The 21,997-nt window shown below is 41.8% G+C and overlaps 1 protein-coding gene and 1 long non-coding RNA gene across 3 annotated transcripts in view; one reads left to right on the forward strand and one right to left on the reverse strand.

Moving 5' to 3' along the window:
- Nucleotides 1-213: 213 nt before the first annotated feature.
- LOC120810107 (uncharacterized) overlaps nt 214-21,997 on the reverse strand; it is a 36,234-nt gene continuing 14,450 nt past the window's right edge. The window contains exons 3-5 of the long non-coding RNA XR_013453862.1: nt 2,185-2,275; nt 1,186-1,322; nt 214-421 (exon numbers count right to left, since the gene is read on the reverse strand). This is a non-coding gene — a long non-coding RNA (uncharacterized LOC120810107). The remainder of the gene's footprint in view (nt 422-1,185; nt 1,323-2,184; nt 2,276-21,997) is intronic.
- Nucleotides 6,847-12,821, forward strand: LOC144389715 (uncharacterized). Of its 2 annotated transcripts, none has more exons than XM_078095313.1 (2): nt 6,847-8,343; nt 9,715-12,821. In XM_078095313.1, exons 1-2 carry the CDS (start codon nt 7,231-7,233, stop codon nt 11,479-11,481), a joined length of 2,880 nt encoding a protein of 959 aa, XP_077951439.1. In that variant the 5' UTR covers nt 6,847-7,230; the 3' UTR covers nt 11,482-12,821. The 2 variants fall into 2 exon arrangements, with proteins under 2 accessions (XP_077951439.1, XP_077951440.1); XM_078095314.1 differs by having other exon boundaries at nt 6,847-8,200.

A 21,997-nucleotide genomic window follows, 5' to 3' on the forward strand; every position in this document is an offset into this window, starting at 1 on the left:
AAGCTCTAGTAGAAATAAGAATCGGAGCAAAGCTATCATGATGTGTTTAAATGTAATCTTGGAAATGGGTTTTTCTAAGCCGCTCTTAGTATAAATTTAAAAGCACGTGCCAAGATTATTTTAATGTAATCATAATGATCCTATTAAATATTAATTTGAATTGTTTGTTTTTTTGCAAATAACTACTATAGACAACAATAACAAAGACAAACATTTGTTTGGGGTTTACATTGACATTTAATCTGATCAAATGAGGATCAAAGTGATGCCATGCAATTGGAATACCAGAGTTCTTCCCCTATTTGTACTGATATTTATTCCCACGGTAAACAGTGGAGGTGACCGATCTACACATGGTCCAATTGGAAAAAGTATTCCTCTCATGTCTGGTAGTCTCCTTCCGAATTTGTTGCTTCCTGATCTGTAAATGAGACAAAAAAAGAATCAATAGGGAACATTTACAGTGCGGCTGTCGTGACAAAAGTAAAACACTTCCTCCAGATTCCTTTAATGGAGCCGTTTGGCAAACAAAATAACTTTTAGTGGCAAAGCTCAGGGTGCAAGCACAGTAAGTCGTGCTTGTGCTCACCCTGTGTTTTAGTGATTCAGTGGATCGTACAGGCAGCTTCTGCTGTGTGTGTGTGTGTGTGTGTGTTTGTGTGTGTGTGAGGGCGTGTAAAAGCGATTACGTGTTTACGTGCATTAGTTGAGGACGGGATTGAAACCTAGTTGATGTAACAAAATAGTAGTGGAAGTGCCGTGTTGGTGGTGCCCTTTTCCAAATGTGCTTTATTATTGTACCACTCTCTCACTCTCACGCACAGACAAACACACTTTTAGGCAGAGGGCCCATGTTGCTACCCAGAGATTTGGCAAATAGCTCAACCCAGGATCAATGTGTATGAGTGTGTGTTGCCAGGGTATTACAGCATCTCACATTCCCTCAGCCGACCAAATTAAAAAAACAAATGTTGCGCTGGTGGTTTTTCCAGTAAAAAAATGAAAAATGTGAGCATCTAACGCAGAGCAAAGACACTGTGTTTATTGTAAACAAAATATGAAACAACTCCTGAAAGGATATTCCACAACCAAAGTATTGCTTAATAAAAAGAAAAAACCCTGTGATGTCTTTCCTGCACACACACACACACACACACACACACACACACACACACACGTACATACTCTTCGCCATCGCTGCTCCTTTCAGCTCCTGCTCCTAAGGATCTTTTGATGCCTCCCATTCTTTGGATCGATAGACTGACTCTCTTCCCTGTTGGATTGTACATGGATTCGTTGTCGAAACAGGGCCGGTAGCGAGTCTGCCGGGAACACACACACACACACACACACACACCAGATGCTGACTGGAGAGTACACTGGGAAATATTGACAAAATAGGATTCCTGTGAATGAACCCTGACCTCCTGAAAACCAATACGAGTGGCAGATTGACCGGAGGGAAAGTGATGCGATTGTCAGATTCAATTTAAATTTGGATTTATTGACATTTTTTCCTTGAGATCCCTCTGGCTGTTAAAGGTGTGTGTGTGCGTGTATATTCCCAAGAAAGATTCAGACAATGATTTACTTCTCTCAGATTGACATATTTAAATTGTTAGAATTACCAAAAGTTTAAATCTTATTTGTAGTTCAAACTTGACAACATCAATGGGCCCCTTTGTATTTCCTGTTGGATGGTCTGTTAATGCAGATGCTGACCGAAGGTAAACAAATATATTGCCCTGGCAACAAAAGGGCAATGAAAAGTTATACATTTCATCAGCTTCATAAACCTTAAGGGCAATCGTTTCAATCATTTATAGTCCTCATATTAAATATTTCTTCTTGCCGTTAAATGTCAACTGTTAACATTCTTTGTTTATGTGTATTATTCCCCCCTGTGATAATGAAGTGACCACAAATTAAGAAGAAAATGTAATGTTCAAGCACAAAACCTTTCTACATGGGAACCACACGGTGCAAGAACCAATTAAAATAGAGACACATATTTACACCCATTCATACACTAGTGGCAAGGAGTGACAAGGTGCCACCAATCCATCAGGACCAATGAATCCTTCGGCACAGCTTCGCCATTTGGGGTGTCTTGCCCAAGCGTACATCCACGTGCACTAGAAGATCCAGCGGATCAAACTGCTGGTCTTGTCCTGGACGCTGTACCTGGGATCCAGAGCAGCCCAGCAAGTTGTGTTCTGGAGATACTAATGAAGTTTCAGAGAGTTGGTCTCTAAAAGCTGCATTCAGAACCACACTGTTGAGACAAGTACAATGAGAAAACATCAAGGGAAAAGAAGTGAAGGATACGCCTCTCCAGATATGAAGATCTACTTTGACATCTCCTGCATGGTAGATTGCACATTACAACAAGTTTATGGAACCGACTACCGATTGGCAACAACATGCAGTCTGTCATGTATATTTTAAAGCAGGAGTGATGAACCGACTTGGAGTTCACTTACTTACAATATGCTGTTTATGTGCCAAATAGTTTCTGAATTAAAGCAGGATTAAGAAACAATCTTTATTTTCTAATACTTTACTCTTCTTCTTCTCGTCTGTGTGGCTTTTTCATTTTGCTGTAGATTAGCCCCGAGATCACTCTGTTCCCCCCTGCATTCAAAGATTCTTATCAAGTTAAAATATTATAATAAATGGCATATACTTTTGTAAGGGGCCTCAAATATGACAGCTTCACCGTAACAGCCTTTCTGGCGATATATATTTATGTGATCTCAAATGCCAAGACTTGACATTATTTATCTGCAAGAAATCAATAGGTTATGTCGAAATGAATATCTTTGAATTGAGAAGAGCAAGTGCACTCTCTGAACAAACACTTTAGCCCCTTACAGTATAAAGTCAGCATGGTGGACCGAGATCTTATACCTAAAACAACTTCTATCTTTCTATCTTTTATAACTGCATTTCTTCTCCACATTTCCCCTCTTGCTCCACATATTCCTTTAAAACATTTTTTGAATAACCAGTTTAAGTCAAGACATAAATGAAAAGTGGACACCGTTCCGATCTATGTGATTTAGCCTTTTCTGATTGCTCTGAACAGTCGGATTCAGCACTTGTTCCCTCAATGAAGAATGAAATGTTACCTTTCCCTTTTTTTGCACTATGCTTGTATTCTTCAAATACAATTGGTAATAATTCCCACAAACATCGTAAACTTCAGTACCTCTTTTATTGTGGAAAACCAGGACTATTATAGAGTTGCGCTTGATCAGAGCAATAATAACCCGAGAGACAGGCCAGAGCAATTAGAAAGGAAGGCATGGGGAGCTGAGCTCCATTTTATCAGGAAGATACAAACATGAGGATTTTGGGACCTACAATCTCACTTAGTTGCAGAACTAATCTATGCTCTCTGACCCCACCAGTGACTGTCAAAACCTCAAAAGGCATTTTGCTTGATTAAAGCAAGAAAAAAAAACACTTCAAAGTGTTTTGGGTGTCGGATTTATTGAAGACTTGAAAGCCCTGCATATTAAATATATTGTATCCTGCTAATGCCAAGAACATTCTTACATTTACATATGAGTAGGTGATCCAATTTGATCTCCTGCTTGAAAAACCTCAAAGCAGTTGTTTTGGAAAATGATATTCATGAAAAGCAGTGAAAAACAGAGTTGCACTTGATCAGAGTAATGATGACCCTGCAGGCAGAGCAGAGCAATTAAAGGAGAGTCCAGGGGAGAGACGAGAACTATTAAAAGCCACAGAGGACCTTCTCTCCCCCCCTTTTCCCCCGCTTCATTCTTCCTCGCTCTCAGCCGAGGCTGGCAAAGCTGTACACTGATGAAAACATTGCTGGAAATACTGAAAAAGCCCTAATTACAGAGAGAGGGGAGGGGGGGGGGTAGAAATGAAGATCCCATGTGCTTAAGAGACATTTCCTGTCCAAGTTAATATGTTGCATCAGTTATTTTTGATCTGCTGTTTCTTGCATAAAGTTGTACATTTTTACATACAGTACCAGTCATAAGGTGGGACAAACCTTCAAATTCAATTACATTGAAGGTGTAAAGGCTTAATTAAAACAAGTCATTGCCAAGTACACCGAGTAGCACGGCAGAGACTGTAGGATTACCTAAAAATGCCTCTTTGTCACTGAGATAATGACCATGTCTTCTGTGATCTTCTATGATTATTATTAATATAACTTATGGCGACTGATAAGATACTAATTGATTACTTTGAGGCAATAACAATAATGGGAAGGAGGGGAGTGGGGGGGGGGCTGAGACAACAATAAGGTAACAAACACAGGCATCATTGGATAATGGGGAATCATTGCAGCTAAAATAAACTCTGGCGTGGGACTTCCTTGGCTGTGGTTGTGACGAGAGAAAATATATATAATGAAGTCATATTAAATACTGTGCATCATTCATGATTTTTAAACTTACATTTGGGACCACTTTTTACATATAGCAAACTTAGACATCTAACACGCTGTATGTCAAAGCAGATAAGTCTACAGTAACTGCTGAATTTGACTCCACGGACCAAATGTCGGAAGCCCTCGGCCAATTTACACCCAAAATACTTTCTGTTGTCACAACAGGATGATAGGAATACACATTCCTTGCTATTCCCGCTGACATGGCCCTGGAACGGGACCGCTTGCAGGTGAAGAAAGAGTATTCCCTCGAACAAAAACAAAAGTCCAACCCTTTTATTCCACAGGTCAGTGCAGTTATTTCAGAAAGCTACAGAGAATAATTGTAAATTGCCTGTGTAAAAAGGTTAACGCAACAGGGTCAAGAATAAGCAATATTTAAAATGTCACTTATAGGATGAGAGGTCATTGACATAGTGTGTGTGTGTGTGTGTGTGTGTGTGTGTGTGGGCTCAGGGGCACGGCAGTGCTGGAGAAGAACTATCATGGCCCGGCCTTAAAGTCACGTTTAATTGGTGTATTCCCTCAAGTAAATAAAAAAGGTGACATTTCTCTTCGTGCCTTGACTGGAATGTTAAAAAGCCGCGTGCCGAGGTCTCTGAAATGTCAAGGAGGAATAATTTCCACCACATACTCTTCCAGCTTTTGTACCTGGCCCCTGCGCCGCTCTGGGAGACCCAGAAAGGTCATCTACACATTTGACTCATTTAATGTCAACATTTGGCTGAGAATCAATGGCAGCTTTTCGTGATCAAAGATAAGTCGGCCACTGCTAGATTTGTCCTGCGTTCGGCACGGAGCATTTCAGTACGTGATACAGTGATACACCGAGGCCCAGATGTCAGATTTCCTCCTTCTTGCATCATCCGTGGTGAGGTGTTTCTATCACACACTCTCACAAATACACACACACACAGACCGAAAGCGCCCCTGGCACTGTAAACAACTTTAAGCACCATGGAAAGCAAACAGATAAAAGCACGCCTTTGACATGAAAACATGACAATTTCCCACTAAGAGCCTCTTAGAAAAACAAAATCCTGAGAGAGAGAAAAGGGCTTTGCTGACAAGAACAGACATCATTGACTAAATCCGTGTTCTTTATCATCTGGCAGTGCTCTGCGGCCGGCTTTAGGCCAACGCGCCACGAATTACCTGCTGCAACATTGAAACGCTCTCGTGTAACCATTCAGCCATCGTAGGCCTCAAAGCATCTTAACAGATGCAGCACACTTGCCCATTGGCTCGTAATGAAATGATTTCAACAAACCAAGGAATGTTCAAAGTGTTACGCTTTCCTGCTCTCTCTCGGACTCGGTTTCTGTGTTTGTTTAACGGCATATTAGATAATACTGATACAATCCGGACTGATCGTGTTCGATGCTTTCATCGACAGGGATTTGTCAGCACTGTTTTCTCTTTAAAGGCGACTTACCGGTCCCTCTAAACCCTCCCTTGTTTTAGGATTGAGGACTTTATGTAGGCTGACGCGTAACGTGGAGGCTTTCTCAACCTTTGATGTTGGTGTTGAGGAGATTGATAATCTGGGTGGATTGCGGAATACTTCTTTTGTATAACGTGCAGACTCATTCACCTTCCCAAAGAGGCCTTACGGAAACACATCATGTGATACTCATCAACACAATTTGGAGTTCATGTTTAAAGCCAGTGCACAATGAAAGGCGGGGTGTCAGATTAAAATGTTATTGTAGATACAAACCAGAGGAAAACAAGAGATTAAAAAGAGAATGACCTTAAAATTCAACACTAGAATTTTGTCTCACTGTAAGAACCTTGAAGCAGGTTTGTTTTTATTCTTTGGCAGTGCAAAGCGCCGTGATACCATAAACCTAACCCAGAAAACTTGGAGTATTGTAGGAGACTTAACAAAACACAAAAAAATATAAATAACTGATTGGAAAACACATCCAACTCCTGACTGAGTCAAACTTTAGGGATGTTGCTAGGCAATGCAAACAAACCAATTAGAGAAACCGCTGCAGCAATGACTGAAATTTAAAAGCAATAAACAATCAGGCAGATAGACAGCCCCCAAAATTATACACACACACTGGAGGTCTATTATCTCATCTCTCAGTTAACAAGCAAGTGCTTGATTAACAAACAAGAGGCCTAACAAGCTCTGATTGTTTAACGATGGGTTGCATTAGGGGAAGAGTTTTAGACTGATGAATTATTCCAAACTGAAGGAGACGATCTGGATGCCATCAACGGATCACCATTCAGGTTATTTGCAGCAATGACACTCTGAACACGGACATTTTTGATAATGTTTGGTCATAATGTTCTGGTCATAATTCTCACAGAAGTTATAGATCAAAATTTGACCTTAATGTCACCATGTGGGATCCACATGTTAACATATTCCACATAACAAAACCAATGTCCACTGGTGTTGTGACTTATTTGCAGTTCTGGACATTGGGCATTGATTGTTGGTTGTAACATGGGTGCAGTCGTGTTTCCAAATTGCAGGGTGCCATGTGGTTTTAATTTGAAGAAACGGAAGTGTTTTATTGTGAAGGGTGAAAACAGGATCTGTTCTAGTTTTCATGACGCCATCTTAACAAAAATGTAAATCAGAAAAAGTTGTATTTAGCCGCTGTGTTTTGTTCAATAAACCTGAACAACAAAGTTCAGTAAAACTACCGAGCCTCCGTCATGATTATAGAAGCTGTATCTACGTATCATTTGGTGCCGAAACCCGGGATGTAAGGACTTTAAGAACTTTTTCGAACGAAGTGAACAGCTAACGGCTCGGTTTAGCAGCCGTCATGACGGAGGGACTCGAGCGGCTGAAAAGGAAGCGGGCGACTATTCGCGCCGCTACGACGAGGCTGTTAACCCGCCTAGAGGACGAGGTGGGGAAGGAAAGACCAGATACTGACAAACTACGCGAGTTTCTGGCAGTTTTATCATCGAAGGAGGACAGTTTATTGGACTTGGACAAGGGCATAGAAGATGTGACGTCCACGGACGATCTGGACACGGAGATTTCAAGCACACTGGATTACATGGACCGCGTTCTCACTTGGAAGGTTCGCGCCACCACCGCCATCGGGCATCAGGAAACCATCAGAGACACCCCGAGAGTGCGCGTGAGCGATGGGAGCAGCGGTTCATTTACATCACAGTCCAGACAAACTGTTAAACTTCCTAAGCTAATGATAACAAAGTACGATGGTGAAATAAGCCAGTGGCAGGAATTCTGGTCACAATATGAAACAGCTATTCACAGAAATGAGGTACTATGCAAGACAGACAAGTTTACTTACCTCAGATCCTACCTGACTGGAGCAGCTGCTAGAACTATTGCAGGGCTTACAATGACAGATGCCAACTACGATGCTGCAATAGAGTTACTCCAGAGCCGCTTTGGGAGAAAGGACATTGTGATAAGTGCCCATATGTCCAAATTACTGAACTTAAACCCTGTTAAAAGATCTTCCGATGTTACAGCTTTGAGGCACTTGTATGATGAATGTGAGATCCAGATACGCAGTTTGGAGTCACTTGGAGTCCAGAGTGACACGTACGGCTGCCTGCTTTGTCCAGTGCTACTGCAGCTCATTCCGGAGGACATCGCACTCGCCTACACCCGCCAACCAAACGCGACCAACGAATGGAAGGTGCCAGAGTTGATTCAGTTTCTACAAAATGAGGTGCAAAGCAGAGAACGAGCGCTTCAGCTTACAAGACCAGGCCATGCATCGAAGGATCCGAGCCCACAACACAAGAATGTGGGTAAGCCATCCTACGCCTGCGATAAACCCAGAAAGTGGAGTGTCCCGTCAGCGACCGCCTTGCACACCGCCAGTGCCGTGCCCCGGACCTGTGTGTATTGTGACAGTAGCGACCACAAACCAGAGAACTGTTCCGACCATACAGTAAGTGCACGCAAGGATAAACTGAGAAAACTTGGACGGTGTTATGTCTGCTTAGGCCCAAAACACATTGCAAAATACTGCAGAGTAAAGGTTTTGTGCAGCCTATGCAACCGGAAACACCACTTGTCAGTTTGTGAGCAGTCTGAAGCCAAGCTAGATATTAACACTACCAATAGTAGTGAAAATACAGAAGCTGTGTTGTCGTCATTGACAAGCCCTGTAAAGGTGAAGACCAATACTCAGAACACAGTACTACTTCAGACAGTTAAGACATGGACTGTAGGACCAAAGGAGAGGAAGATAACACGCTGTCTATTGGATGGAGGCAGCCAGCGAAGTTTCATTCACAGAAACGTCGTCAGAGCCTTAGGACTCCCAGTTGTAAGGCAAGAGACACTAAATCTCCATGTTTTTGGTTCCACCTCTCCTGTAACAGAGAAACGCAATGTTGTGAGAGTTGAGCTCCAGAATATGTGGAACACTGAACAGAGACTTGAGATTGAAGCTGTAGAGACTCCTCAGGTGTGCAGTGCTGTGATAAAGGTCCCAAGCGAGCCCATTCAAGCAGAGATAAAGAAAAGAGGGCTTCAACTTGCAGACTTTCCACTAGAAGGTGCTAACGATCAAGAGTTGCAGGTGTTAATAGGAGCAGACTACTACTGGCAAGCAGTCACTGGAAAGGTCCAAAAGGTCACAAATTCACTAGTGGCAGTTGAGAGTATTTTTGGATGGGCTTTGCAGGGGCCAGTGACTACCTCCAGCGTTACAGAAACCACTTGCATGCACATAAGTTTGACTGAAGAGACCCAGATTTCCAAACAGTTACATGCATTCTGGGAGGTCGAGTCCCTGGGCATTGTAAACAAACAGGCGGAGAGCCGAGAGGACTCAGACATTTTACAAAGCTTTGAACAGACTACTACATTCGAAAATGGACGCTACCAAGTTGAGTTACCATGGCGATCTGACAAAGACCAGCTTCCAGACAACTTTAAGGTAGCAAAGAGACGTTTTGAGAGCCTTATGAGAAAACTAAAAACCGATGCAGCCTTGTATGCCAGGTACAACAACGTAATACAGGACTACCTGCAGCAAGGGATCTGTGAGGAGGTTTTAGAGGACAAAACAGTGACAGGGAACCAAGAGACTGTAAGATATTACATGCCACATCACGCTGTTGTAAGAGAGGACAAGGCCACAACTAAACTGAGAGTGGTATTTGATGCGTCCTCACATGATGCAGACAGCCCATCCCTCAATGACTGTTTGCACACAGGGCCTAATCTAAACCCAAACCTGCTAGAGGTACTCATCACATTCAGGTTGCATGAGATTGCCTTCACTGCTGATATAACCAAGGCTTTTCTTCAGATTTCCCTCGCAGAAAAGGATAAAGATGCTGTTAGGTTCCTGTGGATGCATGGACCCCCAACCAAAGACTGCAAGAATGAGGTATGTGTCCTGAGAATGAACAGAGTGGTTTTCGGAGTGTCTCCCAGCCCATTCCTGCTTGCTGCCACCATCAGAAAACACCTCAAACTATTTGACACAGAACAACCAAAGGCAGCACAGATCCTCAGTGACTCTCTGTATGTAGATGACTTTATTTCAAGCTCACCTACTGTGCAGGAAGCTCTACATGTGACAACAACAGCAAAAGACATTCTCGCTCAGGCAGGTATGGACCTCTGCAAATGGGTTACCAACTCACCTGACTTGAGAGCCATGTGGAAGGAGACTGGAGTAGAGTTGACTGGAGATACAGAGTCCTGTGGAAACGTGCTCAAAGTGCTAGGACTCGTTTGGAGACCAGAGAGAGATGATTTTGTGTTTGATCAAAAGGGACTCATTGACATTTTACGGGACAAAGAAAACACAAAGAGAAGTGTTCTACAAACATCGGCTCGCATATTTGACCCCATTGGGTTTCTCACTCCCTTTACTATCAGAGTGAAGTGCCTATTCCAAGAAATGTGGGAGAGAGGGCTCAGTTGGGATGAACCATTACCCATTGATTTGACTGAAAAATGGGAACAGTGGTGTATGGAGCTACCACTGCTCCACCTGATGGCTATTCCCAGGTGGTACCACATTGAGATCCAGCAAGAGTCACACACGGTGAAGTTGCATGTCTACTGTGACGCAAGTGAAAAGGCTTACAGTGCTGTGGCATATCTACAAGGAAAAAACAAACAAGGAGAGACTGTTACAAGCTTTGTGGCCTCTAAGTCGCGAGTCGCACCCCTAAAGAAAATGACGTTACCTCGCCTGGAGCTTATGGGTGCACTTATTGGAGCAAGATTAGGACACAGTTTTCTCAAACCACTGAACATGGAGAAGAGCCAACTTCAAATGTGGACGGACTCGATGATCACTCTTCACTGGATCCGCAGCTCTGCCCAGCGGTGGAAGCCCTTTGTGGCCAACAGAGTGACTGAAATACAAGGGCTCACAAACCCGGAGACGTGGTCCCACTGTGCTGGTAAAATGAATCCTGCTGACTTACCTACACGAGGTCAGCATGCACAGAGTCTTATTGAGAGCCAGTTGTGGTGGAGCGGACCAGCTTCACTGTCCACAGCTGAAAGGGAGCTGGACATTGATGATGACAATGTGGTGAATGAGGTAAACACTGAACTGAAATCTAAGTATCAGACTGTTGTACAATTCACTAGCGCTGAACAAACGGTACCTCTGTTGAACTTAGAAAGGTACAGCAGGCTTAAGACTGTGTTAAGAATCACTGCATGGGTAAAACGCTTTGTAACTAACACAAGGTCTTGTCAAAGGGTTCAGGGAGAGTTAACCTCAGAAGAGCTGATTGCAGCTGAAATGTACTGGGTAAAGGCTACGCAAGAGCGCTGTTTTAGCTCTGAAATGTCCCAGCTAAAGTCAAAACTAAATGTGAAAAGAGACTCTAAAATCAAAGACTTGAAACCATTCTTAGATGAAAATGGTCTGCTAAGTGTTGGGGGAAGACTACACCACTCTGATTTTAGTTTCAGAGAACAGCACCCCTGGGTACTACCAACAAATCACAAGTACTCTGAGCTATTGGTTCATTCATGTCATGAAAAGGTGATGCATTCTGGTGTACGAGATACACTGATTCAACTCAGAGAACATTACTGGATTTGAGAGGGAGACAGCTTGTAAAACGCATTGTTTCAAGTTGTTACATTTGCAGAAAACTTAAGGTTAAAGCAGCAAAGCAGATTACCGCTCCTTTACCTCGAGATAGAGTAACTGAGTCACCTCCTTTTGAAGTTACAGGTGTAGATTTTGCAGGACCCTTGTATGTTAGATCTAAGGGGCAACCAGTAAAGGCATACATCACGCTGTTTACATGTGCAGTAACGAGAGCAGTACATTTGGAGTTGGTTTCAGATCAGACTACAGAGAACTTTCTACTAGCCTTAAAGCGATTCATTGCAAGACGAGGGCTATGTAAGATCATCTACTCTGATAATGCGAAGACATTCAAAAGAGCAGACAAAGATCTAAAGGAGTTATGGCAAAACATTAAAGGTTCAAAGCTCACAGAGTTTTTTACTGAGAAAGGGATCACCTGGAAGTTCATTGCTGAGCGGGCTGCCTGGTGGGGGGGCTTCTGGGAAAGGCTTGTGAGATCTGTTAAAACATGCTTAAAGAAGGTACTGGGAAAAGCCTCTTTGAGCTTTGAGGAACTCACAACTGTACTTACTGAGGTTGAGGCAGTGTTGAATTCTAGGCCTCTGTCGTATGTACATAGTGATGTATTAGAGCCCCAGCCACTTACCCCTTCACACTTCCTGGTTGGTAAACGCTTGACTTCCTTGCCACCAAAGACTTTTCTTTCTCCAGCTCAGGTGCTCACAGCAAACCGTGAGGAGCTTGGTAAAAGGTGGAAATACCAGCAGAGACTTTTGACCAGCTTTTGGAACAGCTGGCGCAGAGACTATCTATTGGACTTGAAATCCGCTCACAAAGTGGACACTCCTACTCCAACAGCACTTAAAGTAGGAGATGTTGTTCTCATTGGGGAGGACAACACACCCAGACAGACATGGAAGATGGGTAGACTCGTAGAGGTCTTTCCAGGCAGAGATGGCCTCATACGTTCATGTAATGTTTGCACTTCTACAGGCAGCGTGTTAAGAAGGCCTGTTCAGTTACTATACCCATTAGAAATAGGTTAAAGGTCAATTTGATACGTATGAACAGTTGTTCATTGGGCGGGAGGATGTTGTGACTTATTTGCAGTTCTGGACATTGGGCATTGATTGTTGGTTGTAACATGGGTGCAGTCGTGTTTCCAAATTGCAGGGTGCCATGTGGTTTTAATTTGAAGAAACGGAAGTGTTTTATTGTGAAGGGTGAAAACAGGATCTGTTCTAGTTTTCATGACGCCATCTTAACAAAAATGTAAATCAGAAAAAGTTGTATTTAGCCGCTGTGTTTTGTTCAATAAACCTGAACAACAAAGTTCAGTAAAACTACCGAGCCTCCGTCATGATTATAGAAGCTGTATCTACGTATCAACTGGTGCACGTTGAGTGTAAAGACGGCAGTCATTGAGAAGCTTGTAATGTAGTGACGCTTCTGACACTCCTCCAATGCTCCTCCATACACTCCTCCAATGCTCCTCCATACACTCCTCCAATGCTCCTCCATACACTCCTCCAATGCTCCTCCATAGACTCCTCCAATGCTCCTCCATACACTCCTCCAACGCTCCTCCATACACTCCTCCAACGCTCCTCCATACACTCCTCCAACGCTCCTCCATACACTCCTCCTCGTTGCCTGGGATAGCGATTTGGTGTCACATTTTAGTTTTTAGCTACTAGCTTTAATAGAAAAAGTGTACATAAGCAACGCCCTGTGCAAATCTCTGGATTCACTTGCATAACATATTTGAAGCCTAACCCCTTTTTAAAGGGATAAGTGGAGACTGTAGCCAAGACTCTAACGTTGAAAGGTGTGTGAAGCATGAATGTTTGTGATGAGTACAGCATGTTGGAAGTTGTGGTCCATATTTAGTGATGCTCCAACAGAGTTGGTCTAATCACAACTTCATGTTTTTGGTTTTCTGTAACATGAAAGTAAAAAAAACAATCCTGACAAAATAAAAATACGTCAGTTTTGTCATTTCTCTTCAAGATATCATGTCACAGCAAAGCATGAGATGAGAGAGAAAGAAAACGACATATTATGGGCTGTAGGAATTACTTACTTACTGCTCTGGTAGTACAAATTCATCATGTTTGTCAGAACTAGAGGATGAAGTTTTTAATTGCTACAACCTTCAGTGGCACCGAAGCCTGGCCTTTAGGGACCAGGCAGAGTACGACTGTCTGTCTGTGTCTGTGTGTGTGTGCATCTTTGTATGCATGTGTTTGAACACACTAGGGCTCTACTACAATGAGGATAATGAGGAAGAGCTGTCGGTGTGTAATGTGAGTATCCAGCTTCTTATTAAGATGTTTAATTAATAGAGACATATAGGTTTCATCTCATTACATACGTTCTATCCACAACCTTGTTCTGTGAAACACATATTCAATTTCAAGTTTTGTCTGGTTAAAAAAGTATAATTTTAGTGAGAATCAGAAAATAAATGCAGAGTAGGAGTCTGTGCGTACTTGTACCTTGAAGAGTTTACTTGCCAGCGTTTTTGGTGTTCCTCAAATCCACTGTTGTCAATGTACAACGGCGAGAGGCACGATCAAAAGGGAGAGAGCTACATCGGCGTTCCAAAGCACATATTTTTACGGGTGCAGCAGATGTGCAAATAAAGTTAAGTAAATAGTTTCAGAAGGTTGCAGCAAGCACCACACGTCACATTATGAGTCGGAAGATATATATTTTCTTTCTTAGCTAAAGAACAATTAAGTAAATATATGGAGGATTTAATCATTTTAATGCATCTAAAATGATGAATGATTAACAGCTTCCACGAGCTTTACGATGTGACTTTGTAAAGTTTTACCTGCTTCACCTTTTTCATTGAAGCACGTGGTTAAAAAGTCACAAACTGACACAGACTAATCAAGTAGTAAATATACTGAGAGGGATTAATGGTGCTCGAAATCCATTCATCTTTATTTTGGCTTTTTGTTTAATTTAGTCAGTGCGACTTACGGCTAAGCTACCATAACTTCATTGTCGTTGTCATCGCGGCGCACGTTTTTTGGTTGCTTAGTAACAGCAAGCGTGACAGGAGCGCGACCTCCCCGAGCATTCTGGGTAAAAGGATAAAAGTGGCACGGCCGGTGTTTTCCATGCAGTTTTTAGGCACATAATCTGCTCTCCATTACAGCTCAGCTTTCCCCATACACATCACAATAGAACCCACCTCTCTCTCTCTCTCTCACACACACACATTCACTTGCCCCCTTTACTAATGAACCCAACCCCAAACGCATTTGCATCTTTCTAAATTAGCTTGATTATTTCACGGTAATTAGCATAAGCATATGGAAATTAAATTGGCTATAGTGGCGTGGTGGCTTCAAGGTGTTTTTCCATGTGATATCGGGGTAATGGGCTGCATTTGATGATTATTTAAGATAGTGTTTGTCTTGTGGAGTGTAAGGCTGAGGTGTTTTTTAGATCCAGAAAGGGGCTCGCGAAAAAGGGATCGCAAATCTGATAGAAACTTTACTGAATGATATTGAATATTAATTAAAAAGGAAGATAGTCATAGTGTATTGATGGATTGGATCAGTAAATTGAGAAGTGAACGTTTATCTAAGAGTGTCATCTTGGAACAGACATTAAAGACAATCTTCAATACAATATAAACATTTGAATCACCAGTAGCATAAAGTCCACGAGATATCGCGAGAAAGTTTGACGATAGACTTGAATGAAAGAAATGGAGTCATTTCATTTTAATGTGTTTATAGTTAAGAAGAAGTGTGTCATCTTCCTTCATCCTTTCCCATGATGCCCCCCGGTTCTACTCATCCCATCAAATCCCTCATACAGTAAAGACTCAGCCATGGATTATTAATTAATATGTTCAAAGTACTCTCTCGGATTCTAACCCCTCGACCACCAATACGTCTAACGCGAACCCCGTGAACTTCTATTCGCTAATGTTCGCAAAAGGCAGTTGTTTATTTTTATGGTGTTATTTTAGGTTTTGTTTTTTTCTAAAAAAATGTTACGTGGCCATAGAATTAGAGATGTGTTTCTCAGATGTGCATACATATACGTGTTTTAACAGGATGGTGAAAATTTAATTAAGTTAATTGTGGCATCCCAGAGGCAGGGCATCCGGTTTCTTGCTCAAGGACACATCAACAAGAATCAGCGTTTAAGATTTGTTTCCCCAGTTAGTGAGATGACAAAGATCTTAAATGCAAAACGTGTGCACAACCATTAGGAATGATTGAATCAAGGGGCCCGTTAATTCAAACGGTTTAGCATCTTAGGTTAATGTCAATATCTTGTGAAAACATTTACTGTGAGTCAAGCTTTTGCAAAATCCTTTCAAAGTCAAAATTGGTCATCTGTCAGGATTTTAAAAACACTTTTGTAAAAGCAACTAACACAAGCATTTTCTGCAGACTGCAAATATGATGAAAAACTACCTGCATTTGGATCAGGAAAGATTGCCTTATTGTCATCAATTCCTTAAAATAAAATAACAGATATGCCTTCCACGCTGACACCAGCATTGTCTTATCTCTCTATGTCTCGTTTCTCTTAACTAAGGGGTCATTTGTTTGTGTGTTAAAGGTACGTGATGAAGTAATGTAGGGAGATGTGGTCAAACAGAAAAAAGGTTGATTATTGCTCGTAAACAAGAATCTCCAAGTAGGCTGCAGAGCTTTCCATCTAGACTAAGCCCCCCCCATCCATGTCCTAATTTAATCCAGTAAATCAAACAATACTTGGGAACAAACACGGTCATCACATTGGCACAATGTCGTTGTAAATATTCGGTCCAGAGTGTGAGAAAGCTCCGAGCCACAATGAGGTGAAGTTTTCCGCTGATGTTAACAAAGAAATCTTCACATTCACCATGTTTACCCATGTGAGTTCATTTACAATGAAATATAAATGAGGAAAACTTCAATCATGGGTCGTTGGCTCTCTCTTCCTCTGGCTCTCCTACACACGGGCACAAACATGCCTGCACACACATATATGATGGCGTACAGTGATATATATTGGAGGTAATGATAACATTTATGAGCCTGATACTCTTTCCACAGAGGAGTGCTTTAGTTTATTGATGAGTCTCACTGTGTACCATTACTTATGAATGAAAAGAAGGCGAAAGGGAAGATGGGGATGGAAATGAGAGGACGGTGTGGATGTTACAGCCCCCATCACTTATTATTTACTACATATATGTATTCACTATATTTCATCAAAGCTCACAGCTGGAGACTCTGGTTGTCACGGACAGGGCTCACCGTGCTTCCTCAACTCAAGGTACACTTCTACTTTTTCTCAACTCTGGGGCTACTTTCATGAGTTTTCTGATTGATTTGATAGTCTCTCACTATACGACAGTGAGAGACCAAGAAAAGGAAAACCGAATGCAATAACTGGCATGCAATAACCTTTGACCTGGATCCACATGTTTTTCATTCACTACAACAAGCTATTCCCATAATATATGTATATAAATATACATATATTATGGCAGTACACAAATTCACCTGTTGGAATTCAAAGCAATTGCGCTTTAGGCACTTGTTAACAAGATTTAAAGATTTAAAATCTGAATAAAAGCCATGTATTAGCAAAAAAAGAGTTCTGCTGTTTCATCTTGAGGCTTCATAAATAACCGTTAGACAGATAAGTGGAATATATATCTAGACTTAGAAGTCTGGTTCCATCTGGCTTTTGAACCGAGAGAAATGTAATTAACCGCAGCAAAGTCATAGCTAATTGGAAAAAAAGTAGGAATTATTTCCATGTATTTCATATCAGTGGGGCTGCATATTACATGTAAAGTTAATCAGAACGTCTACTTGTTCATTCACTTTGATGAAAGGGGGAGGGGGGAAAGACAAGGACTGATACAGTACTGTATATGGACACGATAACCCAAAGCAATATTATAAAAGAAGCAAGGATACATAGTATGTGCACAATAATAATACGTTAGTTCTCTTTCGGCTTTTTGAACCAATTAATTCTCTCTGAAAATTCTCATTAAAATGTGTTTGTTTTTTACAGTCCGGACAGGAACATGTAGTGGAGAAAAAAAATGTAGAGTTCAACACAACGTTTGAGAGAAAAGATGTGAGGTAAACAAAAAAAAGTCATATTGACTTAGTGAGGTACATTGTAGAAAATACATCCGTCATCGTACCTTATCAAACATTTTCCTGAAGATTGTTTTTAGCTAGATTTTATGTTCCCATGCAAAATGTTTTGGTTGTTTATGCTGCAAGAAGTCACTGCAAATGAGTTAGTTTGTCACAGACTGACGTCAGCTGAGCTTAGAGTGATAGAAAGCGAAGAGAAAAATGTAAAGGAAATGCAAAGAAGGGGTTGATTATGCACCAGCATTCCTCTGTCAGGGCAAAACCAAAAACAGATGGTTTACATTTTATATTGTTAAAAACTGATCTAACTGTATTTAGATTTTTGTGTTACTGATTTTTAACTTAAAACCATTCTAAATTGCAATAGAAAACAATAACAATTGCAGTGATCATGTCTACAAAAACTAATTAGTGAATAGAAAAAGACAGGAGGATGCAACATTTAAGTGTTCAATCTCACTGTCAGCCTTATGTTTGTAATACGAATGACAAGGCTGTGATGAACAAGAATTCACGGTATATTATTACTTTTTTAAAGACTGGTTCTTTAAAGAAAATATAGTTATTGAAGCTTGTGTGTTACTCTAGTTACTGTGCTTCCTTTAATCAAATATACCACATGCAGTAATAACTAAATTTACATTAATAAAGAGTATAGTAATTAAAAACAAACTTAGTTTGACAAAGTTATCTGCGTCTGCTTGCAGTGGCTCAACGTCTTTATTAGACAGAGGTGTTATGTTTGAATAGCAGTGAGAAAAAACTTAGCGGGGATTTCCTTTCATTACATTTTCATCAAACACATTATTCATATTCCTTTTGAGACTCCAGCAATGTCGATACCATCTGAGAGTAATCCTCACTTTTTCATAATTGTACAGACTCATTGATGGTGATGGAAAGGCCTTGCCTGTAAAATCCAAGCTGCTATACTCATTCACATTCAGCTTTGTTGTCTTTTATAAAAGATTCAAAGATAAACGGCTTTCGTAGATACTAATACTCCTCATACTGTTACCAAACACCTTTGAATGCCCAACCAAAGGCAATATCCAATTCATTCAAAAAGTAAACTTTTTGCATCGAAATTCAAAATATTACAACCCTTTTTCCTTGTCTCTTTTTTCCTGCCATGACCGAATCGTTTGCCAGAGATCCGTGCTGCCTGCTATCTACAGCAGTCGAGGCGAACAAACAAGGACTTAAAACTATGCCTGCTTTCAAAAGTTCAACAACTTGAAAAGAGAAGAAAAATAAGCTCTCCTTGCCAAATTGCTCTCAGTGGGAAGTCAATAGCTATTAACGTGCTGCAAAAAGCGAGCAGGGATTTTAAACTGGGAGGGAGGTGGGAGGAGAACGTTGAAGAGAGAGGGAGGAACGCGTCAGGAGAGAATGAGACAGGACGGGTGAGAGAAAGAAGAAACGGGCGAAAAGGGTGAAAACACGGAGAGAACAGAGCGAGCGAGGAAGCGGGCAGCACTCCTGAATGACAAAGCCGCTTGCATTTTGGGATCCTCGGCTCTAAAACAATTCTTTCATGTTCTCCTTCTTTCCCCTTGTATTCCTGTTTATCCGCCTATCCGATCACCCCCCCCCCCCCCTCCCCCTCCAACCCCCTGGAGCAGTCACTCGTATTTCCCCCCACATCTCAGTGTCTCTTTTTTTCCTTCTTTGAATAATTTACTGCAGCAGGGGAGAGTGGAAGTGCGTTTATTTTGTGTGTGTTTGCGCTTTAAACAGAATGCTTAATGATTGCCGATGGGAGAGAGACTGCATTAATCCCATTTATGTTGAGACCTTTTAGATGTACTGACACCCGTGGCAGACAGGCAGGGCCCTGGCAGTGCGATTGTGCACGCTGTGTGTGTGTGTGCGTGCGGCAAGAGGGCTCGTTTACCACATGCACACAAATGAACCCCCCATCACATCTGTGGGAAGAAACCCCCCCCCCCCATCATTCTGTCTGACTGTGCGAGTGTTTGCATGTGAGAGCGAGAGAGAGAGAACTAAAATACCAGCTCAGTGCACATACCTCCACCCTCGATCAAGGCGAGGCCTTTGGGGCAGCCCCTCTCCCCCCCTCTCTCCCCCTCTCCCCCCCTCACCACCACCACAGTTGACTTGAAAAACCTCCTTTTGAAATTCACATTTTTTTCTAGGTATATGCATTTCATACTATTTCTGCATTTCAACTTGTAACTTGCATCCGAAGGTCACACAATCATTGAACATAACAGCATGCAGCTGTTTGCTTCAGCATTGGGCCAAAGAGAGAAGTCAAAGACGGTTCAATTAGCAATATTGGAGAAAAAAAGATGCATTTCTATGATTTCTAATTTCTTTAAAGGAATAATAAACACGCACTGGATAAATCTTTAGGCCTTTCAGTGGCAGAGATTATCTTAATTACAGATTAGAAAGGGTTCTATTGACAGCTGTGACATGAAATCAGTGACATCATCACAGATAGAAAGGAAACATATTATGATCTATTAATAAAGCTGCAATAAAGTGAATGTCTTTGAAGGACAAACACCTTTAATCTTTGCATGTTTCTGATACACGTGGGCCCTTTTTTAAAGAGAAGTGGACGTCTGATCTCCAATCAAAACGGAATTGGATCTTACATCAGCATCCTCATCAGCTGTTGCCTTTTAGATCAACAACTTGTGCACTCAAACTTAATTACACGCCGCTGCAAAGCACACCTGCTTGGTTTGGAGCTTTGCAACATCCCGGCTTAATTACTATATATTATAAACCCCATATGTGGATAAACAACATGTGATATTCTACGAAGATTATAAACACAATGTCCTTTGAGAGGGACATTGTGTAGGTATGAAATATTTGCCGTTCCAATCTCGTAGCCACTTAAAAGCATCGCTTACTTACTGTTTCACCCATTTATTTACACCTCTGAAGGCCTTGTTCTGTCTATTCACCTCGACAGCTAAGCACAAGGCCACATTCAAAATGTATTCTCACCCATCAATCCTAGTCCACTTTATAAAAACTATTTCACAGCTACCCAGCTGTGCTCACCAGAGCTACAGCGCGAAGGTCTCTGGCAGTTCTCTTTGAATTGACTTAATATTTAGTCCCATTCTGTGTTTGTGATGAATTCCTGAGCATATGGCACATTCAGCTGCAGATCAGCATATGGCGGCACAACATTTAGATTCACTTTAGATTTAAGAAAGAAAGAACGAAGAAAACATTGTTCGTTCTCTTCCTGGGGCAGATTTCTACTCTCCCCACCCTCCTCCTCTCCTCCTCTCCTGCTCTCCCCCCCTTCTGTCCATCTGTCGTTTCCCATAGATGCCGGGAAAGTGAAAACAGGGAGAGAAATAAATAAGTGAAACATCTGATGAAACCCACAATGGTGTGCTGGTGCTGCAAGTACTGCATACGTGCGTGTGTTTGTGCACGTGAGTACATGTGGTGAAATGAGGATTAAACTGTGGCGACGAGCACTCTGCCTGAAAAGCAAGCGAGCCGACAGCATGCAGCTAATGAAAACCTCTGGCACCAGCACCGTGCAGCTGTAGGTGTTGTACTTTATCCAGGTCATCAGACGTCTTCTTCGGTCAGCTGCCTGCTGTCCATTTTGTAACTTTTGCCCGTGTGAGCTTCTATAGCTTGTAATATCATTTACAATGATTTTGTACATAACTGTTATGAAGTTTGGCTTATATCATTACTGCAAAAATTGCTTTTACATAAACATCATATATGTTCTTGTCTTTTAATGCCTGACACCCTATGCGTATTCCTCATAGTCTGAAGAGTGATTATTTTCAATAGACCAGATGACTGTCTCAGTGTGCGTGTGCGCGTGTGCGCGTGTGTGAGTGCATGCTTGAAATCCACTTTATGCAAATCCCGCTTCCACGTCTTGACACGCTTAGTGAGGAGACATATTAGCATAACTGGCTTTTGCCGTGAACAACAGGGGTCCGTGTGGCTCACGTAGCGTACGCAGGTATGTGTGTATGTGAGAAAACAGCTTTGAAGAGACAGAATGTCAGTCTTCTCCCTCACTTGCTCTTTTGCCCCGTCTTGGTTAGAAGTAGGCCTCTGCCTGCTGCCCGGGTCTCATTTAAACCGCCAGAGGTGAAGGATCTGGGAGACTGGCACACACACACACACACAGACCCAGTAGACCAGGTGTAGAAGGTGCTCGACTTGTGACTTGAAATATAATCTCAGCCTTCACTTCACTTTTATCCTCTGTGGTTTTGCACCTTTTCATTTTCCAGAAAAGAGACACAATATGGGATGTCAGATAGATGGAATGATGATTTTTTGTTCCCGTCTCTCCCGTTCCTCATTTGCTCTTGCTTGTTTGTTTACAACATTGAGCCTGACTCCCAGCA

The sequence above is a fragment of the Gasterosteus aculeatus genome, chromosome 20, assembly GCF_964276395.1.
Source record: "Gasterosteus aculeatus chromosome 20, fGasAcu3.hap1.1, whole genome shotgun sequence".
Classification (NCBI taxonomy): domain Eukaryota; kingdom Metazoa; phylum Chordata; class Actinopteri; order Perciformes; family Gasterosteidae; genus Gasterosteus; species Gasterosteus aculeatus.